At 42.6% G+C, this 22,231-nt stretch overlaps 1 protein-coding gene across 5 annotated transcripts in view; it reads left to right on the top strand.

Moving 5' to 3' along the window:
- CCND2 (cyclin D2) overlaps positions 1-22,231 on the top strand; it is a 35,160-nt gene that overhangs the window by 700 nt on the left and 12,229 nt on the right. Inside the window, exons 2-7 of one of the 5 annotated variants that reach the window (XR_011904818.1) lie at positions 526-746; positions 2,180-2,395; positions 4,977-5,136; positions 14,205-14,353; positions 15,772-15,860; positions 17,204-17,335. Coding sequence is in view for 3 of the 5 variants with exons in the window: in XM_072345228.1 (XP_072201329.1) it covers positions 552-746; positions 2,180-2,395; positions 4,977-5,136; positions 14,205-14,353; positions 15,772-15,804 (753 nt within the window). In the remaining 2 variants the exon portion in view is untranslated. Of the gene's footprint in view, positions 1-460; positions 747-2,179; positions 2,396-4,976; positions 5,137-14,204; positions 14,354-15,771; positions 15,920-17,203; positions 17,336-22,231 lie in introns of those variants that run through there. The other 4 variants (XR_011904817.1, XM_072345228.1, XM_072345209.1 and 1 more) reach the window with 4 other exon arrangements.

Here is a 22,231-nt window from a genome sequence, read left to right as displayed (position 1 = left end):
ACCCAAAGCAGGGCACTTTGCCCACAGACCGTCATACAGTGTCTGTGGGTGCCAGGGGAGCCCGTGGCTTTCTCAGAAAAGGAGGGTACGGATTCGGGCAGGCTCCTGCAGAAGGGAAGTGTGGAATAGGGTTCTGGTCGGCTGCTGTAGAGAAAAAGAAACACATTTGTGAATGTGTCTCCCTATTCGAGGGCCTCCTGGTTCCTTGTTAGCTTATAGAGTGGAAAAGAAAAAACACGCACGGGGAAAACAAAACAAAAAACAAAAACCCCAAACCAACAGTAACCCGCGTTTGATGTTACGCCTGACCAGCTGCAGTGCTCCATAATAACGAGAGCTGCTTGCTCTAGTGGTTTGCGTCACTTTGCTTCAACTTTAGGCTAGAAATCAAGAGAGGACAGACGAACTTGAAGAGAGGCAGGAACGGGCTAGAAACGCTGCCGCCCCCCTCCTTTATCCTTCTTCTTTCCCCGCCTCCTTCCCTCTTCCCTTCCCCCCCTTCCTCCGTAAAAACTTTTCCATCAGAGTAAGAGGGAAATCGCTTTGGGAACATGGAGTTGCTGTGCTGCGAGGTGGATCCCATGAGGAGAGCTTTGCCGGACCCGAACTTGCTCTACGACGACCGTGTTTTGCATAACTTACTGACGATAGAGGAGCGGTATCTGCCCCAGTGCTCCTACTTCAAGTGCGTGCAGAAGGACATCCAGCCCTTCATGAGGAGGATGGTGGCCACTTGGATGCTGGAGGTTGGTGCAGGCAGCCCCGCGAGCAGCACCTACGTCTGCCCCGTCCTCTCACCCCCACACCCATTTATCCCTCCGGTAGCGGTGGGTTTCACTTTTTGTGTGCGTTTCTGTTTTCTCGCCTTTTCCTCCACCTACAGAGCCTTCCCAGCACCCGTCGCGTTAAGGTGGGGGCAGGGGCTTCGAGCATCCCGCAGTCCTCGGGGGAAATGGCCCTGCTGGGGGCTGCCGCCACTTAAAGCGGGGTGCCGAGAGGGGAGGAAAGGGGGGGGGGGGGGGGGGGAAAGGAGGTTGGAAAGGTCATTTGCAAGTAAAAAGCAGAGCCATCTCTGGCTGCGCGCGCCTGGGATTGAGGACCTTTGGGAAAAGGGAGCCGGGGTAGGGCAAGGGACATGGGGTGCTGAGTGCCCCCCAGGTTTTGCTCGGCAAGTATTTTATGACCACGTATGCACTGGTTAGGACGTGCCTTTTTTTCGCCATATTGAGCTGCATGCAACAACTCTGAGGCGCTCAGCCCCTCGTCCCGTTCCTTCCAAAGAAGGGGCACCCCGAAGCGCCCTGCCGCCACGCCCCGAGACCGCAACGTGGCCGGGGGCTGCTGGGAAGAGCGAGGAGAAGGCGAAGCGTCTCCGCACCTCGATACTTAACGCAGGGCGGTCGCGGGCCAGAGCCCCGTAGATTTAACTGCTTTGCCCCGGTCCCACAGTCCCGATTTGCCCCTTTTGATCTCTTTTGGCGGGGGGATTTGTACCGGGTCGGGTAGATCGGACCCCCCGCTCGGTTTTCATGTGCGATTTGTGCGTTTTCTCGCCGGCTCCGATTTTTGGTAAATTTTTGAAATAATTATTATTTTTTTTCATTCTCCTCCTCTGCTTTTTTTTGCTGCTCAGCCTTTCCCCACCCCAGCTCGCTCTTGTTGCGTCTCTCCCGGCCTTCCCTTCCTCCCCTCCCCCTCCTCCTCCCGAGACGGCTCACGGGCTTGGGTCTGGAGGATGCCCCCCGGGGGGAATTTTTGCAATTGTCGGAAACGGTGGGGGAGAGCCCCGGGATGCCACCAACACCAAAATTAGGGCTCTTGGGGAAGTTCAAATATTTCTATCGATTTTTTGAAAATATGACGAAATTATGTTTAAAAAAAAAAAAAAAAAAAAAAAAAACCCTCGGAGGCTGCTAGCTTGCAGTTGGATGAGGCTTTTCGGCTCTCCCACACAGTGTCTTGAATTCATTTCTCATTCAGTGGACTAAAGGAATGTGAAAGCCGATTGACAAGCCTTCCCAGCCTCTCCAGAGATATTCCCCCTCCCCCCAAATTTAGCTCCCCGAGAAAGAAAGTCAGGAGGGGCTGTAGTGCTGAGACACTAGTATGTTTGGGATTAGTCATTTATTTATTATTGCCTTGTCTCTTTCTCCCCCCTACCCGTGCTACTCGCCTGCAGGTCTGTGAAGAACAGAAGTGTGAAGAAGAAGTTTTCCCTCTGGCTATGAATTACTTGGACAGATTCTTAGCTGTGGTGCCCACTCGAAAGTGCCATCTGCAACTGTTGGGGGCAGTGTGCATGTTCCTGGCCTCCAAGCTAAAAGAGACAATCCCCCTCACAGCAGAGAAGCTTTGCATATACACGGACAATTCCATCAAACCCCAAGAGCTGCTGGTAAGCAGCCCCCTTACTCCTCAAGCACATCCACTCTGCATCAGCACTCACTGACAGCCTTCTCTGCTTTTCTTTGCTTTTCTTCTCCTTAACCCCCCCCTCCCATCCCAGTATGTCAGCACTTGTGCCACCCTGTTGCCTCATTCAAAATCATGTTTCTGACTTCTATTTATTTATTTTTTTCCCTTTCCACATGCTCTTAGCGAATTGTCAAACGTGCTAGAGGCACCCACGTGACTAAGAGGGATCGACCCAAAACTGCGGGCGTGTTGTGCCCGAGGGGCGGGACTGCGGGGGGGGGGGGGGGGGGGGTCACCGCCAGCGCTTCTGGCTCATTCGCAGCTGCACACCGTACGGTATCCAGCTCCCCTTGTGTACCGCTGTCTGCCGAGAGCGCACACCTTCCGCCCCGGTACCGGACTCTCCCAGCGGGGCCTTTTCCCCGGGGCCGCGGGCTCACACGTGCACCGTGGGGCCAACGGCGCTGCGCGATTCAGAGCGGCGCTTCCGCGCCACCTCGTGGCAGACACGCGGAACCGGGCATGACTTCATCCCTTGAAGCGCTGCCAGGCCGCCAGGCACCTGGACTGCTGCCTGCCGGTCTTGCGCGGAGCAGGGAGATGCGGCCATCTGCCTTCCGGGGCCTTGCAGAAGTACCGCCTGGTGCTGCGGTTTGAGGCGCTGTGGGAGGCAGAGCGTTTGCTCTCCTTCTGTAGCAAGAGGGGACTTTGGCTGCAGGATGTCGTCGAGGTGCCTGGTACTGTGTGGCTGGTAAGGGTTGGCTTCAGGTGCTGTTTTAGCTGCGGAAGTTGAGACTTTGTTCTTGCGGGTCTGGTTTCCAGTTGTTATCTCCGAGGTGAAAATTGAGTGCAGTTAAACACTCGTAAGTTAGTAGGCTTGTCTGGCACTGTGGTGTTGGAGACTTGAAGGTGAAAATAGGCATCAGGAAGGGCAGAAACAGAATCATAGTCATTTGTTGGAATAATTGCTATTTACAGAGCACTAGACGAGCATTAAGCTTGCTTGTGAGATGTATTGCTCAGATTTTCTGTCATGGATCCTGTTGGTTATGTGTAGCAAGCTGAATCTCACCAGAGTTTTAATTTGTAAAACTAGTGAGAATTCCCCTGGGGAAGGGCCAGGAACTCAGTCTGTAGAATGAAGGACTGCGCTGCAAGCCCTGACACAGCTGCCACAGGTGTCCCATAGACAGCGTTGGCTGCCCCAGGGCATGTCATGTTGCATGTGAGAAGGAAGTGATAATGTACCTCTCTTTATGTCACATTGATTGAAGCCTGTTTTAACTGCTTCCGTGCATACAGTCTTCTTTTTCCTGTCAGAATCCATTCTGTTATTTGTGTTACTGGTCCTTAGTTAACCTAAATTGCCATTTTGTTAAAATGTTTCACTATTGTCCTTGAGAAAGAAACAAAAAATAAAAACATTTCTAGCATTTCTAGGCTCTGTTACCTACATGAATGTGAGATTTCCCAGCTATGGTGAGCTTTGCCATAATCCAGTAGGAATGTTTATAGGAAAGTAGCTTGATGCTACAGCAGGCATCTATTCAGAGAAATGGCTGCAGAAATTGCATTGTAAAGTCCATGTTTATGGTTTCTCAGCAACGCTCATTGACGTCTCCTCGACTGCAAAATTAAAGGACTTTTTTTTTTTTTTTGGCTTGGGAACTCTACAAACTTAGCTGGGGCACCCTGCCATGCTGGGTTCCATCAGGCTAACGCATTATTAAGGCTCAAGAATCAGGGTATGGAATTTAGTTAATGACTGATAGTTGTGTGGGATGGGGCAAGGCTGAGGCCTGAGTTTTGTTCACTCTGTGGGGCACTGATATAAGCCCTGTGAGGAAGATCAGATCAGTTGATGAGGTACCATTTCTGTATGTTGTCATGTTGTAGGGAATGGCCAGTAGTTACATATCCACTGAAGTTTTCCTTTGATTTCGCTAGGAGTTTGGGGTATGTGAATAACATGGGGTTAGATTCTACATCATTTATTGGTGTATAATTTACATAGGCCATTTCTTGACTGTGTTAATGAGTATTTTCTTTCTGCAAAGTTTTAGTTTAAGCACCACCAGGTTTGTCTGCAGGAACTTTTGACTACAGTTTTGGAGAGAATGCCATCAAGTGAACTTCCCCCATTTTGAAAGAGAACGTATATGTTGATTATTCTGGTGTCAGGACCCCAGGACCTTAAATGATACAAAATAATAGCTATAACCATCTAAAAGAAGTTATTAGGAAAGGACCACAATGACCTCAGTAGCGTGTAATTGCAGGCTAAACTTTCTGGGTGGGCATTCAGCACAATACAAAAAGTAAAATCTTAGTTGGTGCTGCCAGATCTCATTATTTTCAGTACAGTTTTAACTTTTCCAGTGTTGATGGGTAGGGGGGGGGCGGCTGGGTTGGAGAATGAAGTAAACATCTTCAAAGGAGTAGGAGCACACTCAAAAAGTTTGAGCAAAACCAATTTAGTAGTGATATAATTACAGTCAGAGAAACAAAGTGTTTTCTGCAGGTTGCTTATGGCTTGTCTTCTCCATCTTAACCCCCTGCAGGAATGGGAGCTCGTGGTACTGGGGAAGTTGAAGTGGAACCTTGCAGCAGTCACCCCACATGATTTCATTGAGCACATTCTACGGAAGCTGCCTCTACCTAAAGACAAGTTGGTTTTGATCCGGAAGCATACACAAACATTCATTGCCCTTTGTGCCACAGGTAGGGTAAGGTACTCTGGGTATGCCTGCATGTGATGATATGGTGGAAAGATGAGTTGCTGGTGGCACAAAGGCTTTTCGTCTCTGGATCCTTGTCATGGCGTGGGAAGAGCTGTTCTCACTTCTTGGGACTATTTGCAAAAGGTCTTCATGCTGTTTATTGATGATGCTCTTGTAACAGGGACCTGTAAAGTGCCGGCAGTTCTGTACCTGCTGACTAACAGGTGGTGCCAGTAAGACTGAATTAGTTTGATTTTCTGTTTTGCCTGATTCACTACAGAGGGCCACAGGATAGCTGAAATAGTAGAAGCTCTTATGACATAATAGTCTTTTTGGGCTAATGACAAGTTTTGTAACTTTTTTTTTTTTTTTAACTGGACCCTCTCCAGTTTGTGATCCTGTTATATTACTGAAGCACAGGGAATGAAAATTTTAAAAGTAATTAAAAAAAAAAAAACAACAAACAACTCCAGAACATGAGGATCCTTTCTCTAACTTGTTTTCAAGCAAGCAGTGAACTACTCCTTTTGTAATGAACCGTTTATATTTTCCTTTTTTCTTGTGTTTGGTTGTATATAGTTTCTGAAGCTTTATGTAAGAGCAAAAGTCTCTATTCCATGGAAACAATGACTAGATGTTTATCTGTAAAATCCTGTTGGCTTTTCTTTTTCCTGGTGTACAGAACCCTAATTTTCATTGAAAGGATTATCCATATTAGACTTTCACAGGAGCTAAATCTGGAGTAGATGAGCAGCATGCCATTTTTTACAGGGGTATTTTGGAGTAGTACATGACTTAATTTTTAGACTCTCTGATATGCTCAGTCTTTTGTGATAGGAACTGCACAGTTGTGAGTCATTTCCCACTGTGTGTTTGCAGAGGGAAAAGGAACATCAGATGCAGCTTTCGGGTAATATCAGTGCATAACTGCTTACTGCTATGCCTGCTTCTTGATGTTTGAGATGTAGGCCAGTTTTTGCTACCTCAGTTGACATGTTTTAAAGCATGCTAATTTGGACTGTTTTAGAGTAATTAATGTTTCAAGTACCACAGCGTTGTAGCTTTTCCTTCTTTTCCCACTGTTGTGTGATGCTTTTCAGGCAGAAGGACATGGAGGACATTAGAAATACTGCCCCAGATCTGCAGGATCAATCTTGGTAATCCATCAGATATGTCTGGCCTAATTAGCATTTTACTTTAATCAGTTACATCAGCTTTATACCAGCTTTGCATTCTCTCCCTACCCACTTAATGCTACCCCACTCTTCTGAATGTTGTTCTTACTGTCCTATGTGAAAAAAATCCCTTCTTACTAATCTTATTTCCAGATCCAGTTTCCTTTTTTTCTCTTATTTGTTGTGGAGCTCTCTTTATCAGCCACTCTATTTCTTTCCCTTTCTCCCTGAGATCTTCTGCTTTCAGCCAGCTTGGATTAAGCCTGTTGTTTCATTTCTCCATTTGCATTCTTTCAGCTAGATGACCTCCTTTGACGTGTGACGTGATGTAACAGACTTCTCCCTTGCTCCCTCCATGTGTGTCTTGAACCCAGTTTTGATTCTTAAGCATTGACCTAGACCTGGCCTTGATGGTTGGCTAATGACTTCAGTCTTGAGCACTTCCTTTTACCTCCTGTTTCATCTCAGTGTGGCTTCTGCTCTCCAGTAGTTTTTCATTCTCTCTGTGCCTCTCTCCCCATTCATTCTAGTGATTCACATGAGCATGACTTAAACTGAAGCGTGTCCCTCCTTGCTGTTGGTTTCATCTAAACATGTTACTCCTAGACAAGACAGAAGCATGTTCTCTGAACAAGAGGTTTTCTCTTTCCACTGCGCTACACTTGCAGTGCTTTCTGAAGCCTCATTCTACTCTGGAACAGTCTGGCAGTGAAGCACACCCCTGGACCAGCTTTGCCTGTGTTTGCAAAGCAGCATCTGTGCCAACAGAATACTGCTGAGTGAGGAAGAGTACAGTCTTTTGGCTAGGAACTGACTGTACATAGGGCAGCTTTCTTTAAGCTGCTTTACTCACTCACTGCACAGTAACAGTCTTCAGTAGATGTGTCAGCATGTGCTGACACATGCTTATCTCTCACAGTGTCATTCATTTTCTTAACCTTTCTGGTGGTTATGATTCTAAGCTAAAATCTTCTTCAGGAGTCTTGAGAATCTTAAAGGTACCTGAGATCTGCAACTAGACTCCCTGCCTTTACAGTATTGCTTAGTAAAACCAGATGCTTACCTCTATTTTGGATTAAGAGGGTCCTGCTTATTTGCAAGCTGGAGAGCAATCATTCTTTTGACCTCCAGAGTCACATCTCTTTGATGCTCTTATCCTGCGTGTTGGTAACATTTTATCCATCATTGCTCCTGCCATGGGCCCACCTCTTCTTCTTTGCATAGTGCTTCCCAATTTGGTAACCTCTGGGATTACCCATGTGCTGTGCTTCAAGTTGCACAGTTGTTCCTGGAGGACCAGGAGCAGGAACAACAGGAACCCAACTGCAGAGCTATATGACATGCCATGCTGCAGACAGGAGGAGGACCATTCATTCCTTGTTTCCTCTGCTTCAGCTTGCCTTCTATTCTTTCTTCTTTAAGGTTGTGCCACATCAGTGAGTCAGCTTCTTTGTGCTAAGCTGTCACGATGGAGGCTGTACATGGCACTGTTTTCACAGAGGATAGCTTTCTGTGTCTATGGACTTACAAAGGAATGGATTTTGAGGGAGGAGAGGCAAACCAGGCTTTCAGTAAGAGGAGCTGTGCATTTCTGGGCACAGGCAGTAATGGAAATGCTAGTAACAGTGAGCAAATTTTCAGTATTTTATGTGAATGGTGTATAAAACTTGAAAGCAAAAAGTGTTGCAGATTTTCGGAGACAGAAGGCAACTGTGTAGATCCCTAGATTCATCTCTTTGTATGGACTTCTGTATTTCAGTTTTAAGTAATTTTTGTAGTGCGTGCGCTAGATATCTACCCACTGTTTCTGAGACTCTAATCATCTACACTTGGAAACTAAGAAAGGTGAAATGTGTTGTTTGTTGTCCCCCCTCCTCCTTATGTTTTTCTTTTTTATTTTTTTTTTAATTCTGAACCAAATCATGGGTCCTTACTCAGACAGAAGTTCTATGGAAGTCAATGCAATGGAAGTGTCATCTGAGAAAAGATTGTGCAATTAATCCCCTAATCCTGGTGACCTGGACGATAACTACATGGAATGCTATGTAACACCAAGAGGTCCTCGGGACCCCTGCTGGGCAATGTGCTGTGCATCCTTTCCCTTGTAGCCAGTGTAAGAGATGTTAGGTTCTGTCCCTGCAGAACGTGAAATGTACTATATGTTTCAGTCAGGATCTGCTCTTCACAGAGAGAAAAAAGTCTACAGAGACTTTGTTAAGTGGATCAGACTTGGAGGAGGAAAATAGGTGTTGTGAAGTAACAGTAGTTTCGTAAATAGTTCTTACATGATGTATGTCGGAAGAAAGAATAATCCACGCGATTTTACTGCTAGGCAAAAGAAGGCTTGCTTGCTCCTGGGGGGGTCAGTTCATATTAGTCTATCAAGCTCTCTAGCAGAGTGAAGACCCAAAAGCCATTACTGGTCCATCAGCAAGTAGGCAGGGCCTGGGGAGTACTTGTGTGGGCAGAACCTCCTTATGTTGTAGGACCATCTGACTGGGGAAGATGAGGTGGAAGAAAATGAGGGAAAAGAGCTTTTGCTTACATATGCTGGTGGAATTCCTGTGCTGTCAGATAAGTGCTGCAGTTCTGACCTTCTCATGGTTTAAGTGCTAAATGTAATCCTGATCTTGATTAAGCTGTCATATTGAATTTGTAGAACAAATTACATTAATGATCATAGAAAAACAGTTGTTCAGAAACAGTTTACCACCAGCTAATGAGCATGTTGTGTTGAGTGTTCATACACTTGCTTATGTTAAATGCTCAATATGTTTTCCAGTCTCCATCTCACTTGGGTTGTATGATTTAGGATGCTTTACATACATTCATACAAAGGTCAATCGTTTTAGCTTTACTGTAGCCCAGGAATAGAATTAAATGTCTGTTTTCCCACCTACTCAAAGGAAAGGAGCACTTACATCTGCATTCTGTTTTACTTAATAGTCTTTTCTTTGGTCAAACTGGTTTAACTTTGGTATACACTGGTATAACATTTTTTGAAGTGCTAGATAGTCAGCTAATTATGCTTTTGAAAGCAGAAATAGGGGAAATTGGGGGAAAAAAAATCTGTGCCTTGTAAAAGTACAAAAGCAAGAGGAAAAAAAATTGCCAGTGCAGTTAAAACCAACTGTATTCAAATAAATGCTACCTTTTTTTTGGAAGCAGTTTTGGATGGAAGTGGGTTGGAAGTGCATGCATTTGGATCAAACCAGGCAAGAATCAAAAGTATTGCTTATATTGTTTTCTTAGGGGGTTGTTTGTTTGTTTGTTTGTTTTAAACTTATCTCCTTGAATGAAAATCCGTGCTTGTCCTCATGGTACTGTCACTGGCTGGATGAACTTCAAGGTTAGGTGGAATTGGGATGAATGCATTTAAATAGCAGTTTACAGACAGATGTTGTTGGCTGTCATCATTCTGTTCGCCCAACAGACTTAACATACCATTCTTTAATATTTTTTTTGTCCCACCCCTAAGAAATGTTGCCATTCTCAAGACAACCTTTTCCTGTGCTGTTTGTTTGCAGAGCTGCAAATGCTTCTGTCAAATCCTAGGGATGAATGCTGGCTGTTAAAATAATGGCCTGCAGCCAGAGCAGTAACAAAGGTCATTGTAAGAAGGTGGAGTTTGCACCTGACCTTGGCGCACTGAGGATGTCCAGCCTGGTGTTGATGTACTTTTCCTTCTAGCAGTTTTCTTACATAGGCTACTCTTGAGTTCCTCCTGGTTGTGTTCTTTAATCTGACTGTTAGCTTTTGATTTCCTGGTTCAGATACATAGTGAAGTTCACTGGATCTGCCTGCAGGAGTTAGCCAGCAAAACAGCTCAAATGTTGTTCGCAGAGTACCTGACTATTGGTCACATTTGCTGCATGTGCAGAAAACTGACCTTGGCATGTGCGTACATTGGTGCAGTGCATAGTTTGAAAGAAGAGTGCCTACTGCCTGGGTACCCTGAATTTGCTCTGGCTCTCTGGTCCATAGGTGGCTGATGTTGTTTCTTACACTTTTTTTTTTTCTTTCCAGCCCTGAGATTGCATGTAGAAGTCAGAGGGATTGTGCAGGGTTGGACTAGTTGTTTATTATCTTTCAGGGAAAAAAAGAGATACAGAAATGGAGATGAGGATGGTTCACTGTATTTGTTACCTGAGGATAGAAGTTAAAACAAATCCTGCTTTCTAACAAGCCATGAAGTGTTTGAATGTTCATATTGTCCTAGACTAGACATTGTTCTGCTACCTCTTTTACTTTCACCAAGACTCCTGTATGTTGACATAGAGTTGTTAAGAGTCAGTGCTACTTCAGTGCAAGCACTGGAATTGCTTTAACCAGGGTTACGTGTGGGTCTGAAAGAGAGACCTCGCTCATAGCCTGAGTTCAGGTGTCCTGTAAGAAGTGCTTTTTATAAGATTTTCTCTCTAATTCAGATTTTTTTCAGTGCCACCAAGAGTTTTAAGTAAAAGTACACGTTTAAAAGCCAAATGTTTTAAATTCTCTAATTCTCTCCTCCCTTTTTTTTTTTTTCCCTTAAATGTCAGGTTATATTTTTGACTTAAATCTGGGGGTGGGTTTACTTGTGAGTAAGGATGGCAAGATTTGAGTTGTTATCATGGAGGAACTGGGGTAGGGGGATTATAATCTAAAATAACATGTAAAAAGCTTGTTTGGAATTTCTTGTTACAATGTAAGAGGCTTGAGGAGGAATTCTGCATCCCAACAGATATGGTGCTTAATACTTACGCTTTCATTGCACCTTGAAAAACATTTCACGTAGTTATTACTTTGTTTGAATATGGAAATATGTTAATTAATGCCTTTGTTCCACTGCCTGCTCTTTTCTTTATCCTTTTCTATTCAACCCTCTAGGTGGCCTAGCACAATGTGGCTTCTTTTCTGTCAATGAGCTCTTTTTGCACTAATAGGGTCCAGGGTGATCTGGAGAACCATGTGCACAAAATTGGTCCACCCCCCCCTCGTCCCTTTATGGGCATGTCAGGTTAAATTCATATCAGCAGGAGGGTCACTGTCATGATTTTCAATGGCGTAAGATGAGGTGATGACTTCAGACAATGGTGCCACACTCTCCATTTGGAGACACTTGCCTCACCAGTTGCATTAGTTAATTAGTATGCTAAAAATAGGAGCGAGTGATACAAATCGCTGCCTGTTGTACAACAAAGAATGGGCATGTGTAGCTTTGATAGCCAAGTTTATGGTGCTTGTTATGGAGGGAAGTTAGTTTAGAGCTAGAGGCGATGTAAGACTTCTGGATGCTGAGCTTTAGTCAATCTGGGCCTCTGGCCATTTGCTTGCTGTCTCATTTGCATTATGAATGACATTAAGGGAACTAACAAGGTTACTGGGCATAGAAATGTTCTCATGTGACCCCACGTGGAAGCCGACCTACAGCAGTGCTTGTTGGCAGGGGCACTGTGGCTCTTTTATTTGGCTTCCTAGGAAGATGGGTTTGGGGAGTGCATAACTTGTAGGTATAAAATCCACCACAAGAAAACCAATATTCACGTAATCCTGAGATCCTGACATAAGTTTCTGGGAACCAAGGAAGTTCAAAGGGAACACTGAACATGTGGCTTGAGCTTTACCTCCTTGGTAAAGCATGGACTTGTTCATGCTGATGAACTAAGAAGTTTGCTAGGTAGAGGTCAGTACTCTCACAGGTACTTAAGCAGATATTGTGTTGCAGCCTACATTGTTACCTGTGTTAACAGTCAGTAATGCCATCAGCTCCCATGAAAACTTGCTGTGTCTGGATTTGAAATTTATTGAAGAGCCTGAACTCGTTGCTCTCAGTCGAGGGATTATAAACCCAAGCACGTACTAGAGTGGAAGCAGATCTATGGAGATATATCCTTCTTTAATTCATTCCTTTCTATATAAATCAGTGGATTCACTCATGAGTCACTCTGTGGGAACAGGTTTTTGGGACCCATAAACATTGTTTGAATATTTTTCAATTTTATGAGCATTTTATACTTTCTCCTGGGGCTGAATGAATCACAGAATGGCTTGTCTTGGGAGGGACCTCAAAGATCATCTAGTTCCACTCTACTCTGCTGTGGACAGGATTATCAGCCGCTAGGTCAGTCTTCTCAGGGCCCCATACAACCTGGCCTTGGATACCTCTGGCCAGGGGCATCCACAGCTTCTCTGAGCAGCCTGTTCTAGTGCCTCACCACCTTTCCCAACATCTAATCTAAATCTCCCATTTTAGTTTAAAACTGTTTCCCTTTGTTCTCTTACTAGCCTCCTGTGTAAAGAAGTTGGTCTTTCTCCTGTTATAAGCTCTCTGTTAGTACTGAAAGGCCATGATCATAGAATCATTAAGGTTGGAAAGACCACTTAAATCATCCAACCATCAGCCTATCACCACCATACCACTAAATCATGTAGTTGGTGTTGCACCTACCCTTTCCTTGAAAAATTCCAAAGATGGTGACTCTACCACCTCCCTGGGCAGCCTGTTCCAATACCTCACTACCCTTTCTGAGAATGTTGTGTGGTTTTTTTCCTGAACATCCAACCTCAGTCTTCCCTGGCATACCTTGTAACCATTACCTCCACAGAGCCACTAGTTGCCCAGTCTGCTGCAACAGTCATCAAATTGAAGACCTAGGTCCTCCAGTAAGTGAATGAGAAAGAAAAGAGGCAGAGTGTCTTAAAAACAAAGGCTGTTTTGAGCATCTGTTTTCAAGCAGGATGTCTTGTCAGAAGAAATAGTGAATTCTGCTTAAGATCCCACTGTATTTGTTGCGTATTCTAGGAGTATGGCCCAGTAAGAATTGTAGTGGGCAGAGGCACTGAGAATAGCATGTTCTGGGAATGCATGGTGAGATCAGCTCTCACCAGGCTATGTCCAGTACTGACAAGTAAGGGTCAAAAGCTCAGTTTTTGCTGGTGGAAGGACAGGAGTCAGTTGTGTGCATTTGTGACCTGCAAGTAGTTGCCTTCTAGTGGCTACATGAAGCAGGTAAGTCTGTATGAGGATTTCTTTTCTTGGATTTCTTTCTTCTCCAACTGAAAATTGGTAGAAAAGGGTTTATTAATGAGCTATTGTTGATTAAAACAACTTGCAAACCAAGTTTTATGTTAGGAAGATATTTGTAATCTAGGAAAAATCAGAATCATGTTAGGCTAAAGAAATACAGGTAAGCCAGTGCCTACAACAGTATGAAACATAAGGTCACAAATGAAAATTAAATTGAGGACTCTTATCTCCTAATTTTCACAGATAGGTGAGAAGTTTTGAACTGCTTCTTGACTTGTCATTACTATTATTATTTTTTTAAGAAACAATTATGGCATTAGTTTTTTGTTTGTTTTTTTTTTTTGATGTCATAGCTCTAATTATTCTCATTTCCTAATTGCAAAGATATTCAACATAGATGAATTGTTAATTAAAATCTCTTTCCCAAACAGTTCTTTTAATGCTTGAGTTAATCAAGTCTTTGAATGTGACGGGACTAAAAGTCTTAGTTCATTGGGTTTTTTTGATACCTTATTCCAGTTAGTTTTCTGGTTATACATGGGGCTGTAATGTGACTGAGAGCCAAATTTCTGATGTTGATTACAGAAAGCCTTTCTCCTCTTTCCTTTTTTTTTTTTTTTTTTTTCCCTAACTAAGACTATTGAAAATTTTCCAGATTTTCTTTATGCATCAATGAGAATAAAAGACTAAACTGCATTTCCATCTTAATTTGCAGATCTGTTACATCTCCTTTGACTACTTGTGATGAGTAGCGTGACTAATGAGCTCAGTCAGACCCAAGAGTTTTTCTACATTTTTACTCTTGGGTGTGGCTTTTATGTTGATGCCTCTGTTTTGCAGCTTTTTTCTGGTCTGGGCTTGGACTAATTCCCAGATCTGTTCTTACAGATTTTAACTTTGCCATGTACCCACCATCAATGATAGCAACTGGAAGTGTGGGAGCAGCCATCTGTGGCCTTCAGCTTGATGATGGGGACAGATCGCTCTCTGGTGACAGCCTAACAGACTTTCTGGCCAAGATTACAAGCACAGATGCGGTGAGTGTCATGGATTCCTGTTCTTGTTTCACTTCTGAGAACCCTGTGAAAAAACTGAGCTTTTCATCAAACTGGGCCTGATCCTGGGAGCTCAGTGGAGCAAGGGCAGAGGGAAGTTGTAGTGCAAGTGGACACCATGGTGGAAGATGTCTGGATGTCCAAAGCTCCTTGGCCTCACGGGAATCACTTCTCGTCCATGTTTTGTTCAGCAGCTTTGTGAGTAGAGCCTGCTTTGCCTCAGCTTGTCCATATACTTTGGCTCACTCCATCAACCATGACTGATGCTAAGGCTTGTTATAGGGGATAAATTGCTTTCAGTGCCCGAGGGCGCTGATGTGTGATAGCAGACAGCATCTCTCATAGCTTAAGGTAAACTAGAATGTGCACAGGAACAGCAGGCCTGTGCTTCCCATCTTGAAACTGCTGTTCTGACCCTCACTGAGATACCTTCTATAAATCCTAGGCATAAAGGAGGTGAATACTGAGCTAATTCTCCAGCACCAGCAAAGCGGGAGTTGGGTGCAACCCAGGCTGTCTGGTTTTCTGTCTCTAACCTCATTAAGCACTCTTTTTGAGAAATTAACACTTCAGGTTGTCAGAAAATTCTTTTATTAATAGGGAGGTGAATTTGATAGTGGTTCAGTAGTGCCTGATTTAGAGAGTATGTATGGAAAATGCAAACCAGGCAGGTCTGCATGGTAGACTAAGCATGAGAGGACTGATAGGAGTGCTCAGATCACCTTAAGTAGGGGGTATGACTCTCCATTTATGCTGCTGTGTTGGTGTGTTGGGCCACTGGAGGTTGGGTCTGTGCTACTGCAAATTCATTGTGCTTGGTCTGTGGGAACCAGGAGTTTAATCTCTTGATAAGCTGACAAGTTTTGCCATGCTGAAATACACTTGAAAGAAAATGAGCGTGATTTAGTGGAAGGCAGGCCACAGATTTTACTTCCTGTAAAATTACCAGTTACCAGTGTTATTCTTAACTTGTGTTCACCATAAATCCTCTTGCAGCCTGTGGAGTAGGTATTCCGTGCAATTATTAGATACATAATAGCATTATGAAGAGAAAGTCGTTTGGTTGTTGTTTTTAAAAAAAAAAAAACAAAAACAAAAACAAACAAAAAAAAAACCACATGTTCTAATTTTGGCTAAAAAGGAATAATCTAGCTTAACCAAAAGGGAAGAACTTCAGTTTCTTCTTTTTTTCTTTCCTTAGGTGAGTTGAGCATAATTTTAAAGTGCATTTCCAAGTCTTCCCATTTCTTTTGGTTGGAAGTGAGTTTTGCAAAGAAAGAGGAACATAACCAGTTCTGAATGTGTGTAACATAAATCATGTAGCTTTAGAAATTAAACATGTGCTCATTTCAAGTGAAAATTTCACATAGGTGATTTGCCTTTTTGTGCCATTTTTATAGGCACGGAGGAACAGTGATGGTACATTGCAATAAACAGCAGAAGCAAGAAGAATCCTATATAACAGTTCAGACTTCGTGGCCTGATACAAGTAATGCATAGCATTCATTTGTACAGTTGTTCCATTTAGAGCAAGAAGATATATAAAGCTTACTTAATATGTTTAGAAAAACAAGAATTATGAGTTATTAAAACTGGCAGTTGATGACTGACTGTAATTTTCTACTTGGATGTTTGATTGGATGTAACATGGTAAGTTTTAGGTGCATCATCCAGCAAATGTCAGGCAGGACATATCAAGTGGACAGATGTGAATGGACATCAGAAAATTGGCTAAAGGAAGACTGAGATTTATGAAAGATGAAGATCTTGTTAATTTGGGTGCTACTTTTAGTCATATTTGTGAATATCTTGATAATAAGGAAGACAGTTGCTGCTATCCGTTAAGAGCTTGTGGAACTACCAGCAGTCAAAATGTTATGGAGTATTGGAAAGGGTGAAACTGTTCTGACTTTGCTTGTTAAATGGAAAAGACAGGTGAAGTTGACTCCTTGACTGCTTCTTGTTTTCATGCTCGTTTTTACTGATGTATGCCCCACAACCATTTATGTCCCTCTGTTTCAAACCTCATACTGGGACTCATCTAATTTAAATATGAGGGAGAGACCATCTGTTGTTATTTTGAGGTTGGTGATGAGGAGTTGCTTGGTTTTTAAGAATAGTCAGTACTGTCTGAGTCAGAGAACTTTAAAGATGCACTTTTTCCATCACTAGATCATGTTCCATACCCATGAGCTCCAGATAAATTTCTGAAACTATTTTTGCTTTGTCAGATGGAGGATGCTAGGGTAGCCCTGCTGTGTTTCTCTCTGTTGTATTTAGTGGGTTTTGATAGGCCATTAAGTTCTGTCTTTCTGGAGATGTCAGGGATTTGTTCAGGATAGGTCTTCAGTTTTCTCGTGCAGCCACGTGGATCTTTTTCCTCCTTCATTTTCACTGTGGACAGGTCTGGCTTTCAGTGACAACATGCTGCTGATCGTACTCATCTTACCTCTTAGGTGAGGGTAAGCAGGCTCACCACATGAGGCATGAGGGCTACGTAACTGGAATCTTGCAAAACACTTGTATTTACTTGGATTCCTCCATAGTGAGGGAAGGGCATTTCCCATCATCACCATTTCCCCTCACCTTTCAATTTTGTCAGCATCTGATCATCGCTTTCTGACATAGCTTTTGCTGTGGTAATCTGTTCCTTGCTCACTTTCAGACTAGGTTATTACAGTTTATGCTGCATGGGACTATTTTTGTATAACATTTATATATTCAAGCAAGACTAGATGCATTCACTTACATAGTTGCTTCTTTTGGTGGTGATTAAAACTACAGGCTTACCTACTGCATCTCCTCTTGTGTTTTTTTTCTGATTACTGTCAGGTGGCTTGCTGTTCGACCTGTGAGGCTGTACTTGAATCAAGATCCCAGCTGTTTCAGAACCTCGTTCTTCCTGTGCTTTGTTTGCATATTTGGGTTGTTTTTGAAGGCTTTTAGGGGCAAATGAGAAGTCATGGCAGCATGTCTTTCTCTTGGGTTTTTCTTTCTTCTGTGTTCCTTGTTAATTGACTTTCAGAGAACATTGCAGGCATATTGTGCAAGACCATGTCAGAGAAGGAATATATGGCTTTCTTTTTTTTTTTTCCTGTCTGTTTTAGGAGGTTTTTTTGGGTTTTGTTCATTTGATATTTATAGGTATGCATTTAAAGTTCATGTTCTTATAGGAGATATTTGAAGCTTTCCCTGGCGTCCCAGTGCTTCTTAATGTAAGGCCTTTTTGAAACAACTTGCAGGTTGGACAACTTTTTCTCATTCTGAATATTTAAACCTCTTTGATTCAGTTTGAAAAGCAATACCTGTCAGAAGAGCTTAGTAGCTTCTAAGTGGTCAGAAAAAAGCAGATGTTATTTTTCACGTTGAAAAACTTATCATGCCTTTTCTTTGAAATCTTGTTGATGTTTTTGTCAAAAAGGTGCTTTTTGCTCTGTCCTGGTTAAAAACTTCCCAAATTTGGCTGAGCTTATATGTCTTTGAAAGAGGAAAAAATAAAATCGCTCTTCCAAATGCAAAATCCTAAGAATTCTTTGTTTAGTCACATCCTCTCCAAGAATCTGTTGGCACTGAGTAGAGAGAAGCTTTCTTCACTTTGCATCTGATCATAGCCCACAGCAGCACAGACTACTAAGGAGCTTCTTACTTAAGTCAGAGCACATAGATAATTTAGCTGTTCAAACATTTAAATCTTTAGAGATCTTAGAGAAGCTGTAATTTTTCAAGGCAGTTACATGTGGCCAAGTTTGGTAGATTGTCATGGTCATTGGAGAGCTGGTTGTGATTCATAGTCCATAATTCAGTCTGTCTCTTGAAAGATTCAAAGTTTCAGCTCAGCTGAAAGGAGCCATAATTGTTAACTTGTGCAAAATAGCATATTTTTCATTAGCCAAATATTTAGACATGGCAGAAATAACTTGGTAGATGTGTTCCCCATGACTTCTGTTTCAGAATTAGGAGCCAGAACTGAAAAATTTCATTCCATCTGTTAAAGCTTTAGAGGCAGGGAAAAGCAGCTGAAAACAGAATCTCAAAGAGTTATCAGGCACTCTTAATGATAGGTAGTAACAGCTGCATCATTTGTAAAATGTTGGAAAAAATGTGCTGTTTGGATTGTGTAAGAGTTAGCTTAAGGCTGTCTTAATGTAAAGACTATTGTAATATACTTTATTCTGGGATTTAATTAAAATGGAATGAAAAGCTTCAGTTCTCTGATTTCCTAATTTCTGATGCCTGAAAGCTGCTCTTGCAGTGACACAATTAATTCATCGTTGCTGTGTGAATGATATTGTTTTCAAAAGGTGGGTTGGGGAATACCAACAGTCTAGAGCTTGGAGACTGTAAGAGCATCACAGCGTGCCAAAGCAAGGTAATTTACAGAGTTCACAGTTCTGCAGGGGGAAATGCTCTTGACCCCTCTGGCCTCTTGATAGCCTTGATAGGAGGTGGAGAGATTGATAAGTTTAGAAACTGGAACATTTTCATGAGCTTTCAAAAAAAAAAAAAAAAAAAAGACACTGAGGTAAAGCATGAAAAAATTGAGCTTTGAAGTTGTAAGCATATGATATGAAGGAGAATGATAATGAAATCCTGTTGTAAACTGCAGTGAAAATTTCTAAACTGCTATTTTTTGAAGATAGTTTGAGGGTGCTGTTTTCTAGGAAATAGTAGAATGAACAGAAAAGCTGAAATCAGTGGAGTTATTTTAGGTGGACAGTGGTGTGGCTAAGAGTGGAGTTTTGTGTTAAATGCTGTAATATGTTGGAGGTTTCATTAAGACTTAGATGTTATTAATAAACGCCATTTATTTTAGAACCCTGCTGCTGGATAAGCAAACAACTAGCATGAGTGTTTCTTTCAAAAACACATTGTCGTTTTTGTGTGTGTGAATCCAAAGCAGTACTCTGTGCTTTAGGTAAAGTGGTACAAGGCATCATCAGTATCATTTTAGTGATAACAGTGGTTTTTGATAAATAGCTGTCCTTGGCCATTTGATGAAGGTTGAATCATAGTCTAAAAAGGCAATGACAACTATCCCTTGCAAATCTTGGTTTCATTACTCTTTCCATCTACCCAAATAATAGAGAGCAACTCTCGGAGAAACTTCAGGGCACTCAGCAGCCTTATGGGTAGTGTAAATATGTTCTACTTGGTATATTTGAGTGGCCTTTTCTGATAATTATTGTCCCAGAGGGTTGATAAGAGCTAGTCTAGCTCAGCATTATGCCGTTTTTGCAAGGTAGGGATTGTACAGTCTGAGCTGTTTTGCTGCCAGAGTGGGATCATTTCCTTTGCAATTTCTTGAAGAGGAATCAAGAGGCTAGTAGGCAAATAGTTAACAAACTTCTCACAGGAACTGCATGGACTCCCCCTGTGCATCATTTGGTGGGTCACTGCAGTGGAAAAATAAACAAGGAATTTTCATAGTATCCCAGACAAGGACTCCAGTGTACACAGTATCCTGTTCCCAGTGGAGCCAGATGCTTTAGAAGAGGATACAAGTATTCCTGTGGTGCAGAATTATGGGATGTGAGGAGGGATAACGGAATGGGTAGGTTGTAAGTCCGGCATCTTAAGAACTTGAGTTCAGTGTTGTGCTTTGTCACAGATCTGCCTTGGTTGAGACTCTCTCTCCACCTCCTAGAAGAGCTGCCATCAGTTAAGCGTGTCAACTTGCTAGCTGTGTGTCTGGAAATTGCCTCTTTGTGCCTGGGATCATTCTTATTAATCATGTGCCTGTCAAACATATTTGACCCAATTATTGCTTGCATTTCCCTTGAGTCTGGAAAACTGTATGTTCTCTTGTTCCCCAGATCTCCTAATGGAGGAGAAGTATAGAGGACTCTGAGGAGTTTAAGAAAGTATTGTGGTGCTGGATAAGTAAAGGTCTTCTCTATTACAGAGCACCTTGGAGCAGAATTCTAGATGGTAAATTTTATGTAAATTAGGCATGTAACTATGCTTTAAAGATAACTCTACTCTGAGCAAAAGGTTGAATTAAATGATATCCGGAGATACTTTCCAACTTTTTTTTTTTTTTCTTCTAAGAGCACTGAAACAGAGAAATGATCACGTACTAAAACGCTCTCAAACTTAAATCATTAATGAATACTGGCAAGGTTAAGTCTCAAATTAAACCAGTTAGTAGTTGCTTGTGATATAAACTGATTGGTTGCATCCTGAAGAGCTGGCCTGGTTCATTCTGTGTAATGATGAAGTTTATATCTGCGTAAGGAGCATATTCTATAGTGCACAGCTTTCAGGACTGTGGTCAAATGGCAGGAGTTCGTCTCCCCTGCATCAGGAATAGGGAGAGGATTTTCAGGTAGACCATGTGTGGGCTTATATGCAGGCACAAGTTTCTTTTAAAAAAGTCTATTCCCACATGGGACTGGTATGTTCTGAGAGTATTTGTAAATCCAAGACATGTTTGAGGGCCTGTGGTAGAATGAAAAAAGAAACTAAAGTTTTCTTAATGTTGTGTCAAGAACAACTGTCTGCGAACTGCTGAAAATGTGGATTCGGGCTGTTTTGAAAACTGGGTCTGTAATAAATGGCATTTAAAATATCTGTGCTTACATGCACTGCGTATGTTGGTGCTGGGGTTTTTTTTTCCTTAAGGTTTGAAAAGTCCCTTCATAAAGATCCTTGCAAATTGCCGTACAAAAATGGTATTTAGTACCACCACATTCGAGAATTCGTTTCCTGTTGAGCTGCAGTATAAAATCATGGAAAACTGTCCTTGAACAGACATCATTTGAGCATTGTCCCTAAAGCACATACACCATTTATTCTCCTGTTTGTAGTGTTTAGGGCCTGTGGTTTTGGAACCGAGTATCAGGACTTGTATCTTATCCAGCTTTATTTGTTGCAGACCACATTTTGTATGCAAGGAAACAACAGACAAAATAGCCTCCAAAGAAAGGAAGAATGAGATAGTTTCCTAAGTTGTCTTTGCCTGAGTTGGCAGCTGCTCTAGTTCATTCAGCTTTTTGTTCCCCAGTGAGTGCTGTGCGTGTGTAGTAACAATGGGGTGATGCAGTTACACTGTAGGCTAATAGCCGAGTTCCGTCAAATCCATTCATAAATGCAGAGGAGAGTGCAGTGCTGTGAGAGCCAGCCAGCGCACAGAGGAAGTGAGGCCCCCAAGTAATGAGCTCCACATCACAAACATAGCTGTCAGAGCTCAGGGGCTGGTGATAGACTGCAGTCATCTGGTTGGAGCCTTGCCCTGACCCATGCTGCTGCAGATGTGCGACCTGCTTGAGCTGACAAGGGATGCTGATAGCAGCCAGCAGAGATCCCCTCCAGGCCTCCTGCCCTGAAGCGGCTTAGTGTAAGGCAGACAGATAGGCTACTTCAGAAAACCCAATATCTTCATAAGTAATCACAGCATTTAGTATGGCAAAGTAATGTAAATCCACAGCTTTTGTTTAGCAGTTTCAGATTATTCTTGTTGGAGAGAAATCAGCAACTTGAGATCTCAAACCATATTAAGCAGGGAGTATAATTTAAAGCATGGCATCTGCCCCCTGAATCACCCTGATAGTCTTTTGGCTTTATTGTCACTTTTTCCAGTTCTTCCCTGTATGCTCTGAGAAATACCCACACGAGTAACAGGAAGCCAACAAACTGTTTAAGCAAACAGTGGAACCAAATCTACAAAGTCTACTGCTCTGAGTGCTGAAAAGACTGAAAAATCTGCAAGAAAAATGTGCCAACTTTCCCATGCTTCATGCTACTTGTCTTACCTAATCTGTATGAGATGTTCTTTGGAACTGTAAATTAATTTCTTTTTTGTACTTTGCAGATGGAAGGCAGTCAAGCTTATTTGTAATTGATGTTATTTGTCACAGTAGC

The sequence above is a fragment of the Excalfactoria chinensis genome, chromosome 1 (genome assembly GCF_039878825.1).
Source record: "Excalfactoria chinensis isolate bCotChi1 chromosome 1, bCotChi1.hap2, whole genome shotgun sequence".
Taxonomy (NCBI): Eukaryota; Metazoa; Chordata; class Aves; order Galliformes; family Phasianidae; genus Excalfactoria; species Excalfactoria chinensis.
This window is presented reverse-complemented; position numbering and strand designations above follow the sequence as displayed.